General features: G+C 47.6%; 1 protein-coding gene across 1 annotated transcript in view; it reads left to right on the top strand.

The window, feature by feature from the left end:
- Nucleotides 1–24,020, top strand: part of tmem276b (transmembrane protein 276b) — an 86,052-nt gene extending 62,032 nt beyond the window's left edge. Inside the window, exons 3-4 of the mRNA XM_038807325.1 lie at nucleotides 20,532–20,669; nucleotides 21,888–24,020. Of these exons, the coding sequence (XP_038663253.1) occupies nucleotides 20,532–20,669; nucleotides 21,888–22,132 (383 nt within the window). The 3' untranslated portion in view covers nucleotides 22,133–24,020. The remainder of the gene's footprint in view (nucleotides 1–20,531; nucleotides 20,670–21,887) is intronic.
- Nucleotides 24,021–24,196: the final 176 nt, after the last annotated feature.

The following is a 24,196-nucleotide window of genomic DNA, read 5'->3' as shown; positions in this document are numbered from 1 at the left end:
GAGTCGCTGGCGGATGTAGGCCGACTCTATGCCTGTAACGAACGCATCTCTAAATAGCAAGTCCGAATGTTCAGAGGCTGAGACAGCCTGACAATCGCAGTCTCTCACTAGGAGTTGCAGGGCATGCCAGAAATCCTCCACAGACTCACCGGGGAGTTGATGCCGCATGGCGAGGAGGTGCCTGGTGTAGATCTTGTTGGTCTGCTGCGTATCGTTCTCCTTCAGTTGCACCATGGCCTCAGTGTATTGAGGGCTCAATTTGGTACATTTGAGTGCTATAGTAAGAGTTTGGTGACTGAGGGAGTATAAGGGTTCATTTTTATCTAAAGTCTAGTCTTTCTTTTATTTAGTTAATTAACTTAAAAGTTGCTGTTTGGTTTAGAAGAAGGTGAATTTTCAATCAGCTTTAAACAAAGGTTCTACTTGTAGCTCCTTGCAGCTGGAGCTTGTTAATTAGTTAATTGGATTAGGCCAGTTTTCAGAGGCTAGATTCACAGTATAAAAGGGATCCAGCTACAGTGCAGACTTTGTTTGCACTGAATGCTGAATTTGGTGCATTTGAGTGCTATAGTGAGAGTTTGGTGACTGAAGGAGTTTGATGAGGAGGGAGTAAGGAGCCCCTTTCATTTCATTTCCTCAAAGAGCGAGAAGGGAGCCAGGAGTTTACAGAGTGTGGAGCTGACTGGGAGCAGAGTCAGAGGGCGGAGTTCCAGTTGGTCCACAGTGCAGCTATATTCTGTAAGGTAAGAGGGGATGGAGGCTAGGGCAGTTGCATGCTCCTCCTGTAGGATGTGGGTGGTGAGGGATACCACCGCTGACTATACCTGCAGGAAGTGCACCCAACCCCAGCTCCTCAGATACCATGTTAGGGAACTGGAGCTGGAGCTGGATGAATTCCGGATCATCCGGGAGGCAGAGGGGGTTATCGAGAAGAGTTACAGGGAGATAACCACACCCAAGTTACAGGACAAGAGTAGCTGGGTTACAGTCAAGGGAAAGAAAACAAACGGGCAGAGAGTGCAGGGATCCCTCGTGGCCGTTCCCCTTCAAAACAAGTATACCGTTTTGGATGCTGTTGGGGGGGATGACCTACCGGGGGAAGGCCCTAGCGGCCAGGTCTCTGGCACTGAGTCTGACTCTGGGGCTCAGAGGGAAGGGGGGAGAATAGAAAAGCAATAGTAATAGGAGATTCAATGGTTAGGGGAATAGATAGGAGATTCTGTGGTCACGAGCGAGACTCCAGGAAGGTATGTTGCCTCCCGGGTGCCAGGGCCAGGGATGTCTCGGATCGTGTCTTCAGGATCCTGAAGGGGGAGGGTGAGCAGCCAGAAGTCGTGGTGCACATTGGTACCAACGACGTAGGGGTAGGAAAAGGGGTGTGGAGGTAATGAATGAGTTTAGGGAGTTAGGCTGGAAGTTAAAAGCCAGGACAGACAGAGTTGTCATCTCTGGTTTGTTGCAGGTGCCACGTGATAGCAAGGCTAGGAATAGGGAGAGAGTACAGTTGGACACGTGGCTGTAGGAGGGAGGGCTTCAGGTATTTGGATAATTGGAGCGTCTTCTGGGGAAGGTGGGACCTGTACAAGCAGGACGGGTTGCATCTGAACCAGAGGTGCACTAATATCCTGGGAGTGAGGTTTTCTAGTACTCTTCGGGAGGGTTTCAACTAATTTGGCAGGGGAATGGGAACCGGATTTGTAGTCCAGCAACTAAGGAAGCCGATATTCAGGATGCCAAAGCGTGTAGTGACGCAGTGGGGAAGGTAACACTGACAAAGGAGAATACTTGCAGGCACGGAGATGGCAACGCAAGAAGCATCAGGAATAAGGTGGGTGAACTTAAGGCATAGATCGGTACTTGGGACTACGATGTGGTGGCCATCACGGAAACTTGGATAGAAGAGAGGCAGAAATGGTTGTTGGAGGTCTCTCGTTATAGATGTTTCAACAAGATTAGGGAGGATGGTAAAAGAGTTGGGGGGGGGGGGGGCATTGTTAATTAGAGATAGTATAACAGCTGCAGAAAGGCAGTTCGAGGGGGATCTGCCTACTGAGGTAATATGGGTTGAAGTCAGAAATAGGAAAGGAGCAGTCCCCTTGTTGGGAGTTTTCTATAGGCCCCCCAATAGCAGCTGAGATGTGGAGGAACAGATTGGGAAACAGATTTTGGAAAGGTGCAGAAGTCACAGGGTAGTAGTCATGGGTGACTTCAACTTCCCAAATATTGAGTGGAAACTCTACCGATCAAATAGTTTGGATGGGGTGGTGTTTGTGCAGTGTGTCCAGGGAGCCTTTCTAACACAGTATGTAGATTGTCCGACCAGAGGGGAGGCCATATTGTGTCCTTGATATGTATGTCCCTGTCAGGCAGGGAAGAGATGGTCGAGTGAGGGAACCATGGTTGACAAGAGAGGTTGAATGTCTTGTTAAGAGGAAGAAGGATACTTATGTAAGGCTGAGGAAACAAGGTTCAGACAGGGCGCAGGAGGGAACTGAAGAAAGGGATTAGGAGAGCTAAGAGAGGGTATGAAAAATATTTGGCGGGTAGGATAAAGGAAAACCCCAAGGCCTTTTACACATATGTGAGAAATATGAGAATGACTAGAGCGAGGGTAGGTCCGATCAAGGACAGTAGCGGGAGATTGTGTATTGAGTCTGAAGAGATAGGAGGTCTTCAACGAGTACTTTTCTTCAGTATTTACAAACGAGAGGGGCCATATTGTTGGAGAGGACAGTGTGAAACAGACTGGTAAGCTCGAGGAGATACTTGTTAGGAAGGAAGATGTGTTGGGCGTTTTGAAAAACTTGAGGATAGACAGGTCCCTCGGGCCTGACGGGATATATCCAAGGATTCTATGGGAAGCAAGAGATGAAATTGCAGAGCCGTTGGCAATGATCTTTTCGTCCTCACTGTCAACAGGGGTGGTACAAGGAGATTGGAGAGTGGCGAATGTCATGCCCCTGTTCAAGAAAGGGAATAAGGATAACCCTGGGAATTACAGGCCAGTTAGTCTTACTTCGGTGGTAGGCAAAGTAATGGAAAGGGTACTGAGGGATAGGATTTCTGAGTATCTGGAAAGGCATTGCTTGATTAGGGATAGTCAGCACGGATTTGTGAGGGGTCGGTCTTGCCTTACAAGTCTTATTGAATTCTTTGAGGAGGTGACCAAGCATGTGGATGAAGGTAAAGCAGTGGATGTAGTGTACATGGATTTTAGTAAGGCATTTGATAAGCTTCCCCATGTTAGGCTTATGTAGAAAGTAAGGAGGCATGGGATAGTGGAAAATTTGGCCAGTTGGATAACGAACTGGCTAACCGATAGAAGTCAGAGAGTGATGGTGGATGGCAAATATTCAGCATGGAGCCCAGTTACCAGTGGCGTACCGCAGGGATCAGTTCTGGGTCCTCTGCTGTTTGTGATTTTCATTAATGACTTGGATGAGGGAGTTGAAGGGTGGGTCAGTAAATTTGCAGATGATACGAAGATTGGTGGAGTTGTGGATAGTGAGGAGGGCTGTTGTCGGCTGCAAAGAGACATAGATAGGATGCAGAGCTGGGCTGAGAAGTGGCAGATGGAGTTTAACCCTGATAAGTGTGAGGTTGTCCATTTTGGAAGGACAAATATGAATGCGGAATACAGGGTTAACGGTAGGGTTCGTGGCAATGTGGAGGAGCAGAGAGATCTTGAGGTCTGTGTTCATAGATCTTTGAAAGTTGCCACTCAAGTGGATAGAGCTGTGAAGAAGGCCTATGGTGTGCTAGCGTTCATTAGCAGAGGGATTGAATTTAAGAGCCGTGAGGTGTTGATGCAGCTGTACAAAACCTTGGTAATCCACATTTGGAGTACTGTGTGCAGTTCTGGTCACCTCATTTTAGGAAGGATGTGGAAGCTTTGGAAAAGGTGCAAAGGAGATTTACCAGAATGTTGCCTGGAATAGAGTGTAGGTCTTAAGATGAAAGGTTGAGGGTGCTAGGCCTTTTCTCATTAGAACGGAGAAGGATGAGGAGCGACTTGATCGAGGTTTATAAGATGATCAGGGGAATAGATAGAGTAGACAGTCAGAGACTTTTTCCCCGGGTGGAACAAACCATTACAAAGGGACATAAATTTATGGTGAATGGTGGAAGATGTAGGGGGGATGTCAGAGGTAGGTTCTTTACCCAGAGAGTAGCGAGGGCATGGAATGCACTGCCTGTGGAAGTAATTAAGTCAGAAACATTAGGGACCTTCAAGCAGCTATTGAATAGATACATGGATTATGGTAGAATGATGGAGTGTAGATTAATTTGTTCTTAAGGGCAGCCGGTAGCATTGGGGATAGCACAATTGCTTCACAGCTTCAGGGTCCCAGGTTCGATTCCGGCATGGGTCACTGTCTGTGCGGAGTCTGCACATCCTCCCCGTGTGTGCGTGGGTTTCCTCCGGGTGCTCCGGTTTCCTCCCACAGTCCAAAGAAGTGCAGGTTAGGTGGATTGGCCATGATAAATTGCCCTTAGTGTTGGGTGGGGTTACTGGGTTGTGGGGATAGGGTGGAGGTGTTGACCTTGTGTAGGGTGCTCTTTCCAAGAGCCGGTGCAGACTCCATGGGCCGAATGGCCTCCTTCTGCACTGTAAATTCTATGATAATCTATGATTAATCTAGGACAAAGGTTTGACACAATATCGTAGGCCGAAGCGCCTGTACTGTGCTGTATTTTTCTATGTTCTGTGTTCTATGTATGTCGGCGTGTCCCGGATGAGGGGGAAGATGTCCGAGCTCAGGCGCGTATAGAGGATCTGGAGCTTCTGTGCCTCTGAGGGTGGGTCAGTCGCAGATCCGATATATGCCTCGAAGCAGGCTAGCCAATGGGCGACAGCCGACTTGGCGTTGTCTGCTTGAGGGTGCAGCTGCAGGTGATCAGGCTTGATGCGGAGATCCATCATTTAAAAATCTCAGCGTAATAAATTGATGCACTATCAATTATGACGAGACGAGAGTAGAGAGCAATGAAGGCTTTATTACGCAGAGATGTGGAGCCTCCCACAGCTGCTGCCGAAATGGCTGCAGCTCGGAGAGTCCACACATTTATACTCCGCCTACTGGGCGGAGCCAGCAGGCAGTAATCTACCCCCGTACCTGTAGTACAGGGGCCTTACCGTAATACACCTCATATGCAGTATATAATGCAACAATGGTGACTACCACAGATGTACAGGGTAGGTGGGTTGGCCACGCTAAATTTCCTCTTAATTGGAAAAAAAATGAATTGGGTACTTTACATTTATAAAACAATTAATTTAAAAAATATTCATGCATTATGTTTCAACATTTACATATGTACTGATATCTCACTCTGGGCAGAGGCGTGGTCAATTCCGGCCCCGCGTGCCCCAGAATCACAATACAAGTGAATTAACCAATAATTCTTCATAAAATTCCCCAAATCTTTGGCCCTTCGCTGCCCAATAATTAGTCACCAGGTTTGTAAGTTGAACCACAATTACTGTTTATTTCTAACAAAATTAGTGGTGAAATATGTAGCAGATACATAGATATACAGTTGCTTAAATATTAATAAATACCTTACCCCTACTGTAACCTGCCTCCCCCACTCTCTATATACAGACACACACACACACAAGACAGACAAACACCGAGGGTGAGGGGGAACAGAAATGAGAATGAATGGGAAAAGATGGCTTCAGATGGTGGGTCCTTGCAACAGGCTTTCCTCACCGCATGCTGGATGATCAAAGCATCTGGTTTACCGCTTGTAACAATATTTGCTGCAGTTTAGAAATATATTACTCACAGCTTTTCCTGCAGAGGCCCCTTGGCTTCATATCAGACTCTGGTTTTAGTTTGTGGTTTATTTCCAGGCCTCTTTCTTTCTTGAGACTCTTTATCTCACATCAAACTTTGCCTCCAGCTCATGGTTTGGCCTCCAGCCTTTGGTTCCTAGAGAATGGCACCCAAACTTACTGGAGAGAGAATCGGTCCTCAAAGTAGCCTTGTGGAGAGAGTTTAGTGGGATCTCTTGGGAGTGAATTAGTTGTAAATCTCCACCCAGACTGCAGAATCAAGAGTGAAACTAAAGTGGAAACTTGTGGCTCTGATAAATATTCCAGAGGGATAAGATCCAATCACCACCTTTTACTAGGCAGTGATTGGCCTTTTGGGCCAATTCACTGGCACCAACCACATCAATCATCACTGAGGCCAGCCAATCTCCAATCACCAGGCTAAAACCTGCTCGAATCTGCTGTTTGAATTAAAGGCACAGACCATGGTCTCATTCTGCTTGTATTAAAATGGCAGGCTGCCTGAAAGACATGTCTATAAATCATCCATGGATCAAAAATGTAACGGCAAAAATAAAAGGAAGGGGAACACTAGGGAAAAGACAGGGAATGAACAAGAAGGAACAGGAATGATCCTTACAGTACTATTATCAACTATTATCAACACTCGTATATTTGCTGGTTTAGCTCAGTTAGTTGACAGAGTGAGGCCAGAGCGTGGATTCAATTCCTGTACCTGTGTGGTGATCTTCAGGTTAAATCACCATCTGTCAGCCATCCCCTCAAGGGAGAAAGCAGCCTATGGTCATCTGGGACTATAGTGACTACTATAGCTAACACCCTCGAGACCAAGCAACATCCTGTAAACCTTCTTTGAACTCTCTCCAAAGCAACCACGTCTGTGGTGACCAGAACTACACGCAACATTCCAAATGTGACCTATACAGTTAAACAACTATAACATGACCTGCCAACTCTTGTACTCAATGTTCCAGCCGATGAAGGCAAGTATGCCTGCCATGTGCCTTCGTAACTACCTTATCCACCTGCATTGCCACTTTCGTGGAACTATAGACCTGAACGTCCAGATCCCTCTTTATGTCAATGTTCCTAAGTGTTCTGCCATTTACTGTATAATTCACACCTGAATTTGATCTTCCAAAATGCATCACCTCGCATTGGTCTGGATTGAACTCCATCTGCCATTTCTCTGCCCAACTCTCCAATCTATAGTCTGCTGTATTCTCTGACAGTCCACTCCAATATCTGCAACTTCATCTAAGTGTCATCTGCAAACTTACAAATCAGAACATCTACATTTTCCTCCGGATCATTTATATATGTCACAAACAACTGTGGTCCGGGGCACTGATCATTGTGGGCCGAGCACTGATCACTGTGGTCCGAGCACTGATCACTGTGGTCCGAGCACTGATCACTGTGGTCCGAGCACTGATCACTGTGGGCCGAGCACTGATCACTGTGGTCCGAGCACTGATCACTGTGGTCCGAGCACTGATCACTGTGGTCCGAGCACTGATCACTGTGGTCCGAGCACTGATCACTGTGGTCCGAGCACTGATCACTGTGGTCCGAGCACTGATCACTGTGGTCCGAGCACTGATCACTGTGGTCCGAGCACTGATCACTGTGGTCCGAGCACTGATCACTGTGGTCCGAGCACTGATCACTGTGGTCCGAGCACTGATCACTGTGGTCCGAGCACTGATCACTGTGGTCCGAGCACTGATCACTGTGGTCCGGGGCACTGATCATTGTGGTCCGAGCACTGATCACTGTGGTCCGAGCACTGATCACTGTGGTCCGAGCACTGATCACTGTGGTCCGAGCACTGATCACTGTGGTCCGAGCACTGATCACTGTGGTCCGAGCACTGATCACTGTGGTCCGAGCACTGATCACTGTGGTCCGAGCACTGATCACTGTGGTCCGAGCACTGATCACTGTGGTCCGAGCACTGATCACTGTGGGCCGAGCACTGATCACTGTGGTCCGAGCACTGATCACTGTGGTCCGAGCACTGATCACTGTGGTCCGAGCACTGATCACTGTGGTCCGAGCACTGATCACTGTGGTCCGAGCACTGATCACTGTGGTCCGAGCACTGATCACTGTGGTCCGGTCGAGCACTGATCACTGTGGTCCGAGCACTGATCACTGTGGTCCGAGCACTGATCACTGTGGTCCGAGCACTGATCACTGTGGTCCGAGCACTGATCACTGTGGTCCGAGCACTGATCACTGTGGTCCGAGCACTGATCACTGTGGTCCGAGCACTGATCACTGTGGTCCGAGCACTGATCACTGTGGTCCGAGCACTGATCACTGTGGTCCGAGCACTGATCACTGTGGTCCGAGCACTGATCACTGTGGTCCGAGCACTGATCACTGTGGGCCGAGCACTGATCACTGTGGTCCGAGCACTGATCACTGTGGTCCGAGCACTGATCACTGTGGTCCGAGCACTGATCACTGTGGTCCGAGCACTGATCACTGTGGTCCGAGCACTGATCACTGTGGTCCGAGCACTGATCACTGTGGTCCGAGCACTGATCACTGTGGTCCGAGCACTGATCACTGTGGTCCGAGCACTGATCACTGTGGTCCGAGCACTGATCACTGTGGTCCGAGCACTGATCACTGTGGTCCGAGCACTGATCACTGTGGTCCGAGCACTGATCACTGTGGTCCGAGCACTGATCACTGTGGTCCGAGCACTGATCACTGTGGTCCGAGCACTGATCACTGTGGTCCGAGCACTGATCACTGTGGAACACCACTAGTTTTAATCCACATTAGGGGAGGCAGTGGCATAGTATTATTGTCACTGGACTAGTAAACCAGAAACCCAGGGCAATGCTTTGGGGACCCGGGTTCGAATCCTGCCACTGCAGATGGTGAAATTTTAATTCAATAAAAATCTTTAATTAAAAGTCTAATAATGATCATGAAACCATTGCTGATTGTCGTAAAAACCCATCTGGTTCACTAATGTCCTTTAGGGAAGGAAATCTGCCATCCTTACCTGGTCTGCCCTATATGTGACTCCAGACCCACAGCAATGTGGTTGACTCTTAATTGCCCCCTCAAGGGCAATTAGGGATGGGCAATAAATGCTGGCACAGCCTGCGACACCCACATCCCATGACCGAATACATTTTTTTAAAACCCAAGAGATGTGCATGGTAGGTGAATTGGCCACGCTAAATTGCCCCTTAATTGGGAAAACAAAATAATTGGGTACTCTAAATTTATAAAATAAAATAAAAAGTTGATAAGACATGACCTTCCCCGCACAAAATTGCCTATCACTAACATTCGCTTCCAAATGAGAATAAATCCTGTCAGCATCTTCTCCAACAGCTTCCCCACCACTAACGTCAGGCTCACCGGCCAATAATTACCTGGATTATCCCTGCTTCCCTGAAAAAGGGATGACATTGGCCATTCTCCAGTCCTCTGGAACTTCGCCTATGGTCAAAGATGATGCAAAGATATCTGTTATGGCCCCAGCTATTTCCGCTCTTGCCTCCCACAGAAACCTGAGATATATCCCATCCGGCCCAGGGGACCTGTCTACCTTAATGTATTTTAAGATGTCCAACACTTCTTCCTACATTATGCTGACATGCCCGCGAGTATTCACTCACCCATCCCTAACCTCAACATCCATCATGTCCCTCTCCTTGGTGAATACTGATGCAACGTACTCATTAAGGATCTCACCCACTTCCTCTGACTCCACACATAACATACCCTCCTATGTCCTTGAGTGAGCCAACTCTTTCCCTAGCTACCCTCTTGCCTCCTCTTTATGTATAAAAGGCCTTGGGATTTTCCTTGGCCCTGCTTGCCAATGACATTTCATGGCCTCTTTTAGCTCTCCTAACTCCCCATTTGAGTTTGTTCCTACTTTCCCTATATTCCTCAAAAGCTTTGTCTGTTTTAGTTGCCTAGACCTTATGCATGCTTTCTTTTTATTTTTGACTAGCCTCACAATTTCCCCTGTCATCCATCATTCCCTACTCCTGCAATTTCTGTCCTTCATTTTCGCAGGGACATGCCTGTCCTGCATTCTAATCCAGTGTTTTTCAAACCTTTTTGCCTCGGACCCATTTTTACCAACCGGCCATCCTTTGGGACCCACGGCAGCCAACCTTCAGGGCCCACACCGGCCGACCTTTGCAACCCATGCTGCTTCAACTTCGTGAACAACTATTTTCACTTACCTTCAAACCCTCCCAAACCACATTAGCAAACCTATCAGCCAGGGTATTGGTGCCCTTCCAGTTTAGGTGCAACCCGTCCTTCTTGTGCAGGTCCCATCTTCCCTGGAAGACATCCCAATGATCCACGTATCTGAAGTCCTCCCACTACAGCAGCTCTATAGCCACGTGTTGAACTGTAGTATCTCTCTGTTCCTAGCCTCACTAGCAATTGGCACGGTGAGTAATCCTGAAATTACTATCCTAGACGTCCTGCTTTTTAGCTTACTACCGAACTCCCTGTGATGCCTTTGCAGGACCTTTGTGCTCTTCCTGCCTATGTCATTTTTACCAATGTGGACAATGATATCTGTCTGTTTGCACTCCCATTTCAGGATGCCCTGTACCCGCTCAGTGATATCCATGACCCTGGCATCAGGGAGGCAATACACAATCCTGGAGTCTCTTTTGCGATCACAGAAGCGCCCACTTGACTATCAAAACCCCAGCTAGTATTGCTGTATTATGCTTTGTCCCCCTGCTCTGTACAGCAGGGCCAGCCGCTCTGGCTAGTGTTGCTGCTGTCACCTGATGGGCCATCCCTCTCATCAGTATCCAAAAGGGCATACTTGTTAGAGGGGGCACAGCCACAGGAGAACCCTGCACTGACTGCCTGCCCCATCTCGTGGTCACCCATCTAGCTTCTTGTGCCTTGGATGTGACCACGTCTCTATAACTTCTATCTATGACCCTTCCCGCCATTTGATTGCTCCTTAATGCCTCCAGCTGCTGCTCAAACCGATCCATTCGTTCAGTCAGCAAGTGCAGCTGGATGCACTTCCCGCAGATTAATTGTCAGGGATGCTGTCAGCATCCGTGAATGACCACATCTTGCAGGCGGAACACCAAGCCCCACCAACTGTCATGACTAACCCTCTGTTAAATATTAAATTATTTTAATAGATTGAAAATACGGAGCAGCACGGTGGCACAATGATGCTGCCTCATGGCGCCAAGGTCCCAGGTTTGATCCCGGCCCCAGGTCACTGCCCGTGTGGAGTTTGCACATTCTCCCCGTGTCTGCATGGGTCTCACCCCACAATCCAAAGATGTGCAGGGTAGGTGAATTGGCCACTTAATTGGAAAAAATAATTGGGCACTTTAAAATTAAAGAAAAAGACAATAATCACGAGGATGTACTCACCAATCAGCTGCCTTCTTAAATCCACACTCAGATGAGTGTCCCTCTCCCAAAGTATTGTTTCTCCCTCTTTTTTTGCTTTGAGGAGGAGAAGGAATGGAACTATTCCGTTCTTTGGCAGACCCTCAAACTCCTTCCAAATTGCGGTGACTGCGCTGGGGCGGGATTCTCCCGTACCTGGCGGGGCGGGGGTTCCCGACGGAACGGAGTGGTGTGAACCACTCTGGCGTTGGCCCGCCCCAAAACCTCCGCACCTTCACGGGCTAGGCCGGCGCCGGAGTGGTTGGCGCCCCGCCGGCCGGCGTGGAAGGCCTTGGGCGACGTGCCAGCCAGGGCCAAAGGGACTCTGGTGGCCGGTGCGGGTCCGCGCATGCGCGGGAGCGTCAGCGGCTGCTGACGTCATCCCCGTGCACACTAGCGGGGGGGGGGGTTCACCTTCGCGTCGACCATCGTGGAGGACCACATGGCCGGCGCGTAGGAAAAGAGTGCCCTCACGGCACAGGCCCGCCCATGGATCAGTGGGCCCCGATTGCGGGTCAAGCCACCATGGGGGCACCCCCCCCGGGGCCAGATCATCCCGCCCCCCCAGGACCCCGGAGCCCGCCCACGCCGCCAGGTCCTGCAGGTAAGGGACCTAGTCTAATTTACGCTGGCGGGACCTGCATAGAATGGGCAGGACTTCGGCCCATCGCGGTCGGAGAATTGCCGGGGGAGGGGGGGCCGCTGACCGCGAGGCGCGATTCCCGCCCCCATCGAGTCTCCGGCGCCGGAGAATTCGGCGGAAAGCGGGGGCGGGATTCATGCCGCCCCCCGGCGATTCTCCGACCCGGCGGGGGATCGGAGAATCCCGCCCCTGATTCCTCTCAGAATGCTTCTCAGTCGCACACTCTGGTGGATGTAGGCATTTATTTCAATGGGAATGGCGTATAAAACTAGGGAAGCCTTGCTGAAACTATACAAGGCACTAGTTATGTCACACCTGGAATACTGTAAGCAGGTTTGGTCCCTTTATCTAAGGAGAGACATACTGGCATTGGAGGCAGTCCAGAGTAGGCCTGTACTCATTGGAGTTTAGAAAAATGAGAGGTGACCTTATTGAGACATATGGGATTCTCAGGAGGATTGACAGGTAGATGCTGAGAGGGTGTTTCCTCTTGTGAAGAGTCCAGGATCAGAGGGTATAATCTCAGAGTAAGGGGTCACATATTTTAGACAGAGCTGAGGAGGAATTTCGTCTCTCAGAGGGTAGTGCATCTGAAGAATCCTTTACTGTGGAGGCTGGGTCATTAAGTATGTTCAAGGCTGAGATAGACAGATTTTTAATCAGTAATGGAATCCAGGATTAGGAGGATAAGAGAGGAACGTGGAGTTAGAACATAGAACATTACAGCGCAGTACGGGCCCTTCGGCCCTCAATGTTGCGCCGACCTGTGAAACCATCTGAAGCCTATCTGACCTACACTATTCCATTTTCATCCATATGTCTATCCAGTGACCACTTAAATGCGCTTAAAGTTGGCGAGTCTACTACTGTTGCAGGCAGGGCGTTCCACACCCCTACTACTCTCTGAGTAAAGAAACTGCCTCTGACATCTGTCCTATATCTACCACCCCTCAATTTAAAGCTATGTCCCCTCGTGTTGGTCATCACCATCCGAGGAAAGAGACTCTCACTGTCCACCCTATCTAACCCTCTGACTATCTTATATGTCTCTATTAAGTCACCTCTCAGCCTTCTCCTCTCTAACGAAAACAACCTCAAGTCCCTGAGCCTTTCCTCGTAAGACCTTCCTTCCATACCAGGCAAAATCCTAGTAAATCTCCTCTGAACCCTTTCCAAAGCTTCCACATCCTTCCTATAATGTGGTGACCAGAACTGCACGCAGTACTCCAGGAGCGGCCGCACCAGAGTTATGTACAGCTGCAGCATGACTTGTGGCTCCGAAACTCAATCCCCCTACTGATAAAGGCTAGCACACCATATGCCTTCTTAACAGCCCTATTAACCTGGGTGGCAACTTTCAGGGATTTATGTACCTGGATGCCGAGATCGCTCTGTTCATCTACACTACCAAGAATCTTGCCATTAGCCCAGTACTCTGCATTTCTGTTACTCCTTCCAAAGTGAACCACCTAACACTTTTCCGCATTAAACTCCATCTGCCACCTCTCAGCCCAGCTCTGCAGCTTATCTATGTCACTCTGTATCCTATAACATCCTTCAGCACTATCCACAACTCCACCGACCTTCGTGTCATCTGCAAATTTACTAACCCATCCTTCTACACTATTTATAAAAATGACAAACAGCAGTGGCCCCAAAACAGATCCTTGCGGTACACCACTAGTAACTGAACTCCAGGATGAACATTTGCCATCAACCACCACCCTCTGTCTTCTTTCAGCTAGCCAATTACTGATCCAAACCGCTAAATCACCTTCAATCCCATACTTCCTTATTTTCTGCAATAGCCTACCGTGGGGAACCTTATCAAACGCCTTACTGAAATCCATATACACCTCATCAACCGCTTTACCCTCATCCACCTGTTTGGTCACCTTCTCAAAAAACTCAATAAGGTTTGTGAGGCATGACCTACCCTTCACAAAACCGTGTTGACTATCGCTAATCAACTTGTTCTTTTCAAGATGATTAGAAACCCTATCTCTTATAACCTTTTCCAACATTTTACCCACAACCGAAGTAAGACTCACAGGTCTATAATTACCAGGGTTGTCTCTACTCCCCTTCTTGAACAAGGGGACAACATTTGCTATCCTTCAGTCTTCCGGCACTATTCCTTTCGACAAAGACGACATAAAGATCAAGGACAAAGGCTCTGCAATCTCCTCCCTGGCTTCCCAGAGAATCCTAGGATAAATCCCATCTGGCCCAGGGGACTTATCTATTTTGACATTTTCCAAAATTGCTAACACCTCCTCCTTGTGAACCTCAATCCCATCTAGCCTGGTTGACTGAACCTGAGTATTCTCCTCGACAACATTGTCTTTCTCCAGTGTAAACACTGACGAAAAATATCCATTTAACGCTTCCCCATCTCCTCTGATTCCACACACAACTTTCCACTACTATCCTTGATTGGCCCTAATCTTACTCTAGTCATTCTTTTGTTCCTGATATACCTATAGAAAGTTGAGGATTATCCCATCAGATCAGTCATGATCCATTGAATGGTGGAGCAGACTCGATGGACCAAATGGCCTACTTATGCTCCAATGTCTTATGGTCTTATCCCTGGAACAATTTTCATCAATATCTTCTGTACCTTCTCCAAATCCATGAAGATCTTCGTAGTGTATGGTGCCCAGAATTGAATGCTGTACTGCATGGTGCCCAGAATTGAATGCTGTACTGCAGCTTGTGTTATATACACCCTTAGCATAATTCCCTGCATTTTGTACTTCATGCCTCTACTTTACCATCTGTTATGTGCTATTAGGCCAGATACGTTTTGAATGTCCATGTTGACACAGACTATGTTTGGGGTCCCTTGCTATCTGTATTCAATATGTTTTGTCAGGTGTGTTTTATTACAATGGGGGGGGGGGGGGGAGAGAGAGAGAGAGAGATCCAATCAAATATATACAGCAGCAAACTTTTGTAACTTGTTAAAACATAAATTTAGAGTACCCAATTATTTTTTTCTCTATAATAATTTAAATAAATACTCTCCCACATTTACCCCAAATGAAGTTTTTTGCAGTTGAATTTCTAGGAGGTTGTTTGAAAGCTGAACAGTTTCATAGAATCCCTACTGTGTAGAAAGAGGCCATTTGGCCCATCGAGTTTGCCTCGACCCTTCAAAAGAGCACCCTACCAAGGCCTAATCCCTGTAACCCCAGCCTAAGGGGCAATTTATCATGGCCAATCCACCTTACCTGTGCATCATTGGACTGTGGGAGGAAACCAGAGCGCCCGGAGGAAACCCACGCAGACACAGGGAGAACATACAGACTCCAGTCTTTCTCTTCCCGCTTACAGGTTTTGCTGTTAATTACCTTGCAGCTAGTTTGATGGCTTTTGGAGCCATATGCAAACAGCAGGCAGGGTATTTAAAAAAATAAACAGATGACATGGCTGTCTCATCATGTAACTTTCCACAAGTCTAAATCCTTTTCCAAATAAAGATGGTGTTGACGTTGATTCCAACATCTAGTGTTGTAATTAACACCTTAAGGCAGTCTGTATCTTTGTTTTTTTGTAAATGAAGAGTGGGCAATTCTTTTTTTCCCAATTAAGGGGTAATTTAGAGTGGCCAACCCATCTACCAGCACATCTTTTGGGTTGTGGGGGTGAGACCCACACAAACATGGGGAGAATGTGCAAAATCCACACGGATAGTGACCTGGAGCACGGATCGAACCAGGGTCTGCGGCGTCGTGAGGCAGCAGTGCTAACCACTGCGCCACCATGCCACCCTAGTGTCTTTGTTTTTGAATGGCCAATTCAATTTTTTTACAATTTTGAGTACCCAATTCTTGTTTTTTCCAATTAAGGGGCAAATTAGCATGGCCAATACACCACCTCCACACATCTTTGGGATGTGGGTTGAGACCCACGCAGACGAGGGGAGATTGTGCAAAGTGCCAGCATCTAACCCAAGTCTTCAGCGCCGTAAGGCAGCAGTGCTAATCACTGCACCACCTTGCCGCCCTGGCACCTTGAAATTTATTAACAGCAGTTTGAATTAGTATCAGGAAAGAGTATTAAATTGGTGCTCCCAAACCTGATGTATTATTACTGGGCTACGAACGTGAAGAAGGTGAGGCATTGCTGGAGGGGTGGGGGTGTTGCAGAGTGGGCCAGGTTGGAGGAGGAGTCCGGCAGGGGTCCAAGCTTGAGGGCCCTGGTGACAGACCCTTTGCCATTAGCCCCAAGGAATTATACGGGAAGTCCGGTGGTGCAGTCGAAAATCAGGATATGGAACCAGTTGAGGAGGCAATTTAAGTTGGATAGAATGTCGGTGTTGGCGCCACTGTGTGGGAACCACAGGTTTAAGCCTGGGTGGGGGGTGGATGGGACCTCCGCTCGAACATACATATTCAAAACATCACAGTCCCCAATAAATACACAGCAGAAAAAATCCCTCCAGCCTCCCCCCACAGGAACAAAGTTACTTACAGATCTGAGCAACAGCCCTAAAACCTGTTACAAAGGGCACTGCATATACAATTCAAAACTAAAATAACTTTAACAGAATCGATGCCGCAATACCCTGCCCCAAGGTTCAATGCTCTCAAACCCCTGCCAGCCTTTTGTCTTTGATAAAGTCCATCGCTTCGTCCGGTGATTCAAAAGAAGGTTCATGGTCCTCATAAGTGACCCACAGACGTGCTGGGTACAACATCCCAAACTTCACCCCCTTCTTGAAGAGGGCCGATTTTACCCTATTGAATCCGGCTCGTCCCTCAACAGCTCCACCTCCGCCTCCAACGCAGTTAAATGGTCCTCTTGCTCGGACACCTTCTCCTCCACCTTCTGGATCGCCAGTCTGTGGGCTTCCAGCCCTTGTTCCACCCGATCAATTGTTACCTTAATCGGGTCTAACCCTTCCTTCTTTTGCCTGGCGAAGCTCTCCTGAATGAACTCCACCAGCTGTACCGTTGACCACCCTCTCACCAAACCAGGATCTTGCCCCTCCGCCATGCTTTCCCATGCTGCAGGTTCTACAGTCGCTTTTGTTACTCGACAAATTCTTCTTATACGACCACTTCAGGTCCACGGCTCCATATACTGGTGGGGGACTTCTCCTCACTATCTCACTCTCCACTGATTTTTCTCATACAATTCCAGAAAAATCAGGAGAAAAGGTCCAAAAGGTCCGTCACGAGCAGGAGCTACCAAATGCGCGACCTCCTACTCCATGGCCGCCACTGGAAGTCACATCTGGAGAAGTTTGTGAGAGTCTATGCAGACATGCCAAATTTCTTTGGCTTTCGTTGGAAGTAAAGACGTTGTTGGGCTTTCTTGACTGTTGCATCAACATGAGTGGACCAGGACAGACTGTTGGTAATGGTGACCCCCAGGAACTTAAAGCTATCGACCATCTCCACTTCGGAGCCATTGATGTAGACAGAGGGGGTTCCTGAAATCGATGACCAGTTCCTTGGCCTTGCTGACATTTAGGCAGAGTGAGTTTTTTCAAAGGATGTAGCGAAAACTTAAATCGTCAGCTGCAGACCTAAGCTGAAATGCAACATTGAGTAAGTGAGATTGTGAGGACCAGCAAGCTCACTTGTCACATTAAAGGTAAGTGAAAATAATGGGTCTTTAAGGTCGGCTGGTTTGTAATAATGGGTCCCGGAAAAAAAAGTTTGAAAAACACTGGTGTAGAGGGAAATTCACTCTGTATCTCACAGGGCTGGTAGATACAGGGCTGTACCTGCCCTGGGAAAGTTTGACTGGGACAGTGTAGGGGGAGCTTTACTCTGTATCTAACCCCGCTCTATACCTGTCCTGGAAGTGTTTATTGGGACAATGCAGAGGGAGCTTTACTCTGTATCTGTTGTATTTTATATTTTCCCCGCGTCTTGACTGTGATAGAGAAATTCAAACAGCATTCATTAGGTAAGCAAAACTGAACTTTATTTCCGAATTTGAACTGACTGCTAGCAGTAAATGGCTGATACTTGGAGTCGGAAAGCAGTCAATTACAAACTGCTGAGTCCGTCCCAAGTCTGCGATCTCACAGAAGAATAAGATGATTTTTATACATTATAGGATCAAGATAACATGAATACAACTTGGTCAGGAATTTGATCGAAAGTAAAACATAAGTAATAATCGTTACAATGGCGTCACCTTGCTGACCTTTAGGGGAATGGAGTTTCATATCATTATCTTGTCTTTGTTTTAAGAAAGGGAAGAAGTTGTTTAGGAACAGGAAGAAATAGTTGTTCAGCTTGCTTTTATTGAGACTACTTTGGTCTCATGATGAACGAACTTTATCTGAGTGTTAGAGTCAGCCAGTTCTTGGTTGACCTCGGCTGTTTGTGTCTGTGCCTTAGGTTTAAATTCAATTGTACTAAGAAGACTTGACTACTTTTCCCATCATGCCATTATTTGCTTCACACAATCCCACATATCTAACCCCGTGCTGTACCTGTCCTGGGAGTGTTTGATGGGGACAGTGTAGAGGGAGCTTTACTCTGTATCTAACCCCGTGCTGTACCTGTCCTGGGAGTGTTTGATGGGGACAGTGTAGAGGGAGCTTTACTCTGCATCTAAACGCGTGCTGTACGTGCCTGGTAGTGTTTGATGGGGACAGTGTAGAGGGAGATTTACTCTGTAACTAACCCTGTGCTGTACCTGTCCTGGGAGCATTTGATGGGAACAGTGTAGAGGGAGCTTTACTCTATATCTAACCTGTGCTGTACCTGTCCTGGGAGTGTTTGATGGGGACAGTGTGGAGGGAGCTTTACTCTGTATCTAACCCCGTGCTGTACCTGTCCTGGGAGTGTTTGATGGGTAGAGTGTAGAGGGAGCTTTACTCTGTATCTAACCCCATGCTGCACCTGTCCTGGGAGCATTTGATGGGAACAGTGTAGAGGGAGCTTTACTCTATATCTAACCCTGTGCTGTTCCTGTCCTGGGAGTGTTTGTTGGGGACAGTGTAGAGGGAGCTTTCCTCTGTATCTAACCCTGTGCTGTACCTGTCCTGGGAGTGTTTGATGGGGACAGTGTAGAGGGAGCTTTACTCTGTATCTAATCTCGTGCTATACCTGTCCTGGGAGTGTTTGATGGGAGAGTGTAGAGGGAGCTTTACTCTGTATCTAACCCCGTGCTGTACCTGTCCTGGGGGTGTTTGATGGGGACAGTGTAGAGGGAGCTTTACTCTGTATCTAACCCCGTGCTGTACCTGTCCTGGGGGTGTTTGATGGGGACAGTGTAGAGGGAGCTTTACTCTGTATCCAACCCCGTGCTGTACCTGTTCTGGGAGTGTTTGATGGGGACAGTGTAGAGGGGGCTTTACTCTGTATCTAACCTCGTGCTATACCTGTCCTGGGAGTGTTTGATGGGAGAGTGTAGAGGGAGCTTTACTCTGTATCTAACCCCGTGTTGTACCTGTCCTGGGGGTGTTTGATGGGGACAGTGTAGAGGGAGCTTTACTCTATATCTAACCCCGTGCTGTACCTGTCCTGGGAGTGCTTGATGGGGACAGTGTAGAGGGAGCTTTACTCTGTATCTAACCTCGTGCTATACCTGTCCTGGGAGTGTTTGATGGGAGAGTGTAGTGGGAGCTTTACTCTGTATCTAACCCCGTGCTGTACCTGTCCTGGGGGTGTTTGATGGGGACAGTGTAGAGGGAGCTTTACTCTGTATCTAACCCCGTGCTTTACCTGTCCTGGGGGTGTTTGATGGGGATAGTGTAGAGCAGTGTTCTTCAAACTTTTTTTCCAGGGACCCATTTTTACCAACCGGCCAACCTTCGGGACCCAACCCAGCCGACCTTCACGACCCACGCCGGCCGACCTGCGCGACCCATGCCGGCCGACCTGCGCGACCCACGCTGGCCGACCTGCGTGACCCACCATTTTCTCTTACCTTGTTTGTTGCTGCCAAAAATGGAGGAAATGGTTTTGGGTCCCTTTGGCCCTCGTACACGCTCCTCCAATGGAACCTGTTGGATGAAGGTGAAGCTTTCTTGTGTCGGAAAGTATGGAATCTCCATCTGTCCAAAGTTCTGATTTTTTTTCCTGTAAAGTTTTATCAACTAAACTCCCGCCCCGAACTTGTAAAAAAATAAATAAAATAAAATGAATAAAATCAATGAAAAAATGAATAAAAACCCCCCCCCCCGAACTTGTAAAACAAATAAAATGAATAAAATAAATGAAAAAAAATCAAATTAATAAAATAAATTAATAAAAACCACTACAGAACTTGTGAAACAAAAGCTGCAACCGTTGAAAAAAATAGCAGCCGCACTGTGCATGCGTGCCCGATTATCGACGCGAATGCGCAATGCGGGCAATTTTTTAAAATATGTTCGTGGAATGCGCATACGTGCCGATCATCATGCGCATGCGGCTGAATTTTTATGAAAACATGTTCGCGGCCGCTTGCAGCCGCCATTATGAAAATCCAGCTGCTGCGCGGGGATTTGCGCGATCGGGATCGCCGCGGACAACGGCACCGCGACCCTCCCGATACCCGCCCGCGACCCACCAGCGGGTCGCGCCCCCGACTTTGAAGAACACTGGTGTAGAGGGAGCTTTACTCTACATCCTACCCTACCTCTGTTATAATCACGTTTTTACCTTTCCTCTGTGATTAAAATTCTACTGTTCCTGTTGACAGATCTCCGCAGGATGACTGCAGGCTTCATCGGGATGGCGGTGTCGATCATTCTCTTTGGCTGGATTATTGGGATGCTGGGATGCTGCAAGGACCATGATCTGATGCAGTATGTGGCTGGTCTTCTCTTTCTCATGGGAGGTAAGTAAATCAGTTGTATTCTTTGCAAACAGCAAATGCAGAATGATTATTGTCGAGTCTCAGAGATAAATGCTCATTGTTTCAACCAGTCTTTCAAACTGAGACACACTGACTGGTGTCTCTCATTCTCTCTCTCTCAGAGAGATATCTGTACACTGACTGGTGTCTCTCAGTCCCCCCCCCCCCCCCCCCCCCCCTCCTCCTCCTCTCAGGGAGATATCTGTACACTGACTGGTGTCTCTCAGGGAGATATCTGTACACTGACTGGTGTCTCTCAGTCCCCTCTGTCAGGGAGATATCTGTACACTGACTGGTGTCTCTCAGTCCCCTGTCAGGGAGATATCTGTACACTGACTGGTGTCTCTCAGTCCCCCCTCTCTCAAGGTGATATCTGTACACTGACTGCTGTCTCTCAGTCCCTTCTCTCTCAGAGAGATATCTGTACACTGACTGGTGTCTCTTAGTCTCTCTCCCTCTCAGGGAGATATCTGGACACTGATTGGTGTCTCTCAGTCCCCTGTTTCAGGGTGATATCTGTACACTGACTGCTGTCTCTTAGACCCCCCCCCTCTCAGGGAGGTATCTGTACACTGACTGCTGTCTCTGACCCCTCTCTTTCTCAGGGCAATATCATACACTGACTGGTGTCTCTCAGGGAGATATCTGTACACTGACTGGTGTCTCTCAGTCTCTCTCAGGGAGATATCTGTACACTGACTGGTGTCTCTCAGTCACTCTCTCTCTCAGGGAGATATCTGTACACTGGTGTCTCTCAGTCACTCTCTCTCAGAGATGTCAGTACACTGATTGGTGTCTCTCAGGGAGATATCTGTACACTGACTGGTGTCTCTCAGTCACTCTCTCTCTCAGGGAGATATCTGTACACTGACTGGTGTCTCTGACCCCTCCCTCAGGGAGATATCTGTATTCTGACTGGTGTCTCTCAGTCACTCTCTCTCAGAGATGTCAGTACACTGATTGGTGTCTCTCAGACACCTGGTGAAGGGTCAAGGTAGTGAGGCAGAACTTGAGTCAGTAGAAGGGTCATGGTAGTGAGGCAGAAGCAGAACCAGTTGAAGGGTCATGGTAGTGAGGCAGAGCCAGTGAGGCAGAACTGGGTGTGTTCCATGTACATCTGGAATTTAAAGTGTTTACGAATGGTGTCACCGTGGGCAGCATCTAGATGAGAAATACTAATTATTTTTTCTTTCCCATCAGGAACCTGTTGCATTATCTCCCTCTGTACTTGTGTAGCTGGAATTAATTTTGAACTTTCACGTTTCCCTCGGCACATGTACGGGCTGCCCGAGGACATCAGTCACGGCTACGGCTGGTCCATGTTCTGTGCCTGGGGTGGACTAGGACTCACCTTGTTGGCAGGCTTCCTCTGCACCTTGGCTCCTTCTCTCAGCACCCCTCACACAGTCATACACAAACCACGGGCAGAGAACGGCACCATGTGACAACCACCACAGCACTGTTTCATATTCCTGGATTCAGTGAGATCAGAGTCCTGAGGAAACAAGCAAGGCAGCCAATCTCTGAAGTGGCAAGAGTCACCATGAACAGCATTATGACCCTGGCAGGATGGTGAGAATTGTTTAAACACTTCAACCAAGTCTACACAAAGCAGTTTTGTTGAATGTATTTAATAGAATGACTTGTGATAATGCAGTGTTCGTACATTGAAGTCGATTTAAAAAAAACCTTAAAAATTGCAAAAACATTTCTTCTCCGTCAATGCATTAAAATATTTTCCCAAATTTATTAGATAACAATTTTGATACTATCATTTCAGTGTCCCAGCCAACTTCTAGAAACTAAAAAACAAAAGACTCACTTGTACGTTCAGCGAATGATGTCCCCTCCCACCCCAGAATTGAACCAACAGCAGATTCCAAAGAGGAAAGTGCTGAGGTGAGGAATGTGGGATGGCTGTAACCAACTAGTTTGAAGACTAGCTGAGGACTTTGTTTTGTAGAGTGGCTGTGACTGGATGTGCGTTGCCTTTGCATCCATTTGTATAAAATAAAAAATAACATTTTTCAATTGTACAGAATTTCACTGCTGTAAATTGCATTTAATGTGATTGACCCCCCCCTATTTTTGGTTAAATCTTTGAAACAGGTGCAAGCAACTATCTACAACTTAATGTTGGGAATGCATTTTATAATATAACTGATAAAAGATACAAATAAACAAATCATTGGAATCTTTTGAGCTGCAGATTATTGGGCAGTATCTCATTTCCTGTCCCCCATCCCATCATGGAAGTTCACAAAGTCTGTGGGATCTTATAGAGCAAGGTTCCGGGAGACCTGTTGAATCCCAGGAGCTGTCCACTTCTAGGTCATGGGCTAGATCTGCCTTTAGTGATGTGGTTAATATTTAATTCTGTACCATTGCATCCTGCTTGAGGGCTTCTAACGAGAGTAATTACTGCTGTGGCAGAGAAAAATCATCGCTCAATCATCAGATAGCCAGTGATGGTCAATTAGGAAAACCACTGACCGACTGAAAGTGGCTGAAACATTTTCTTAGAAAATGACTCGCATCTACTTCGCACAATCGAGGTAAACGTACTTCATATGTATATTTATTGAACCATTTCCCACCAGTCACTTAAAACACTCAGCAATCAAAACACTCGAACACATTACTTTCTATTTTAGCATTTTACCAAGAAGCACCAAGTTCACAGGCATGCACTTTGTGAATTTGAGCATGGAGATCATAGGCCTAATGATGGAATTGATTACTCCCTTTCTATTCACTAATCAGAAATGCACCTCTGGATCTCCAGTTAGCCACACGAGTAATGTATTGGACAACACTAGCCCTCTGAACACTGGACTGAAGGAGCTGTGGACACTCCTGCCCATTACTCGAATAAGTACAATAGCACTGGGGTAGCACAACACTCAGCTTCTTGTCTCAATGGACCCGTAGCAGTGCACATCATCCATCTCCGTGCTGATTTCAACTGTATCCACCCTTAATAATCTTTATTGTCGCAAGCAGACTTACATTAACACTGCAATGAAGTTAGAGGCAACAGCAACAAGAAAGCCCTTCACAAACCAAACTTTCCCCCAGGTCAAACTAGCAGCTGCTTTAGGAGTGAGACAGGGGCCAACAGCTGACGTTTGGGAATGGTTAGACTAGGTGCGAAGGAAGGGCTGGAAATGAGTAATGGCATGGGTGCAATCACTCTTTTCAATTTAACCAATTATGGGGCAATTTAACATGACCAATCCATCCACCCTGCACATCTTTGGGTTTTTCTTTCATACAATTTAGTGAAGGAGGCCATTCGGCCCATCAAGTCTGCACCGGCTCTTGGAAAGAGCACCCTACCCAAGCCCACACCTCCACCCTATCCCCACCCAATACTAAGGGCAAGTTTTGTCACTAAGGGCAATTTATCATGGCCAATCCACATAACCTGCACATCTTTGGACTGTGGGAGGAAACCGGGCACCCGGAGGAAACCCACACACACACACACACACACACACACACACACA

The sequence above is a fragment of the Scyliorhinus canicula genome, chromosome 9 (genome assembly GCF_902713615.1).
Source record: "Scyliorhinus canicula chromosome 9, sScyCan1.1, whole genome shotgun sequence".
Taxonomy (NCBI): Eukaryota; Metazoa; Chordata; class Chondrichthyes; order Carcharhiniformes; family Scyliorhinidae; genus Scyliorhinus; species Scyliorhinus canicula.
Note: the sequence above shows the minus strand (reverse complement) of the source record. Positions and strands in the feature narration are given on the sequence as shown.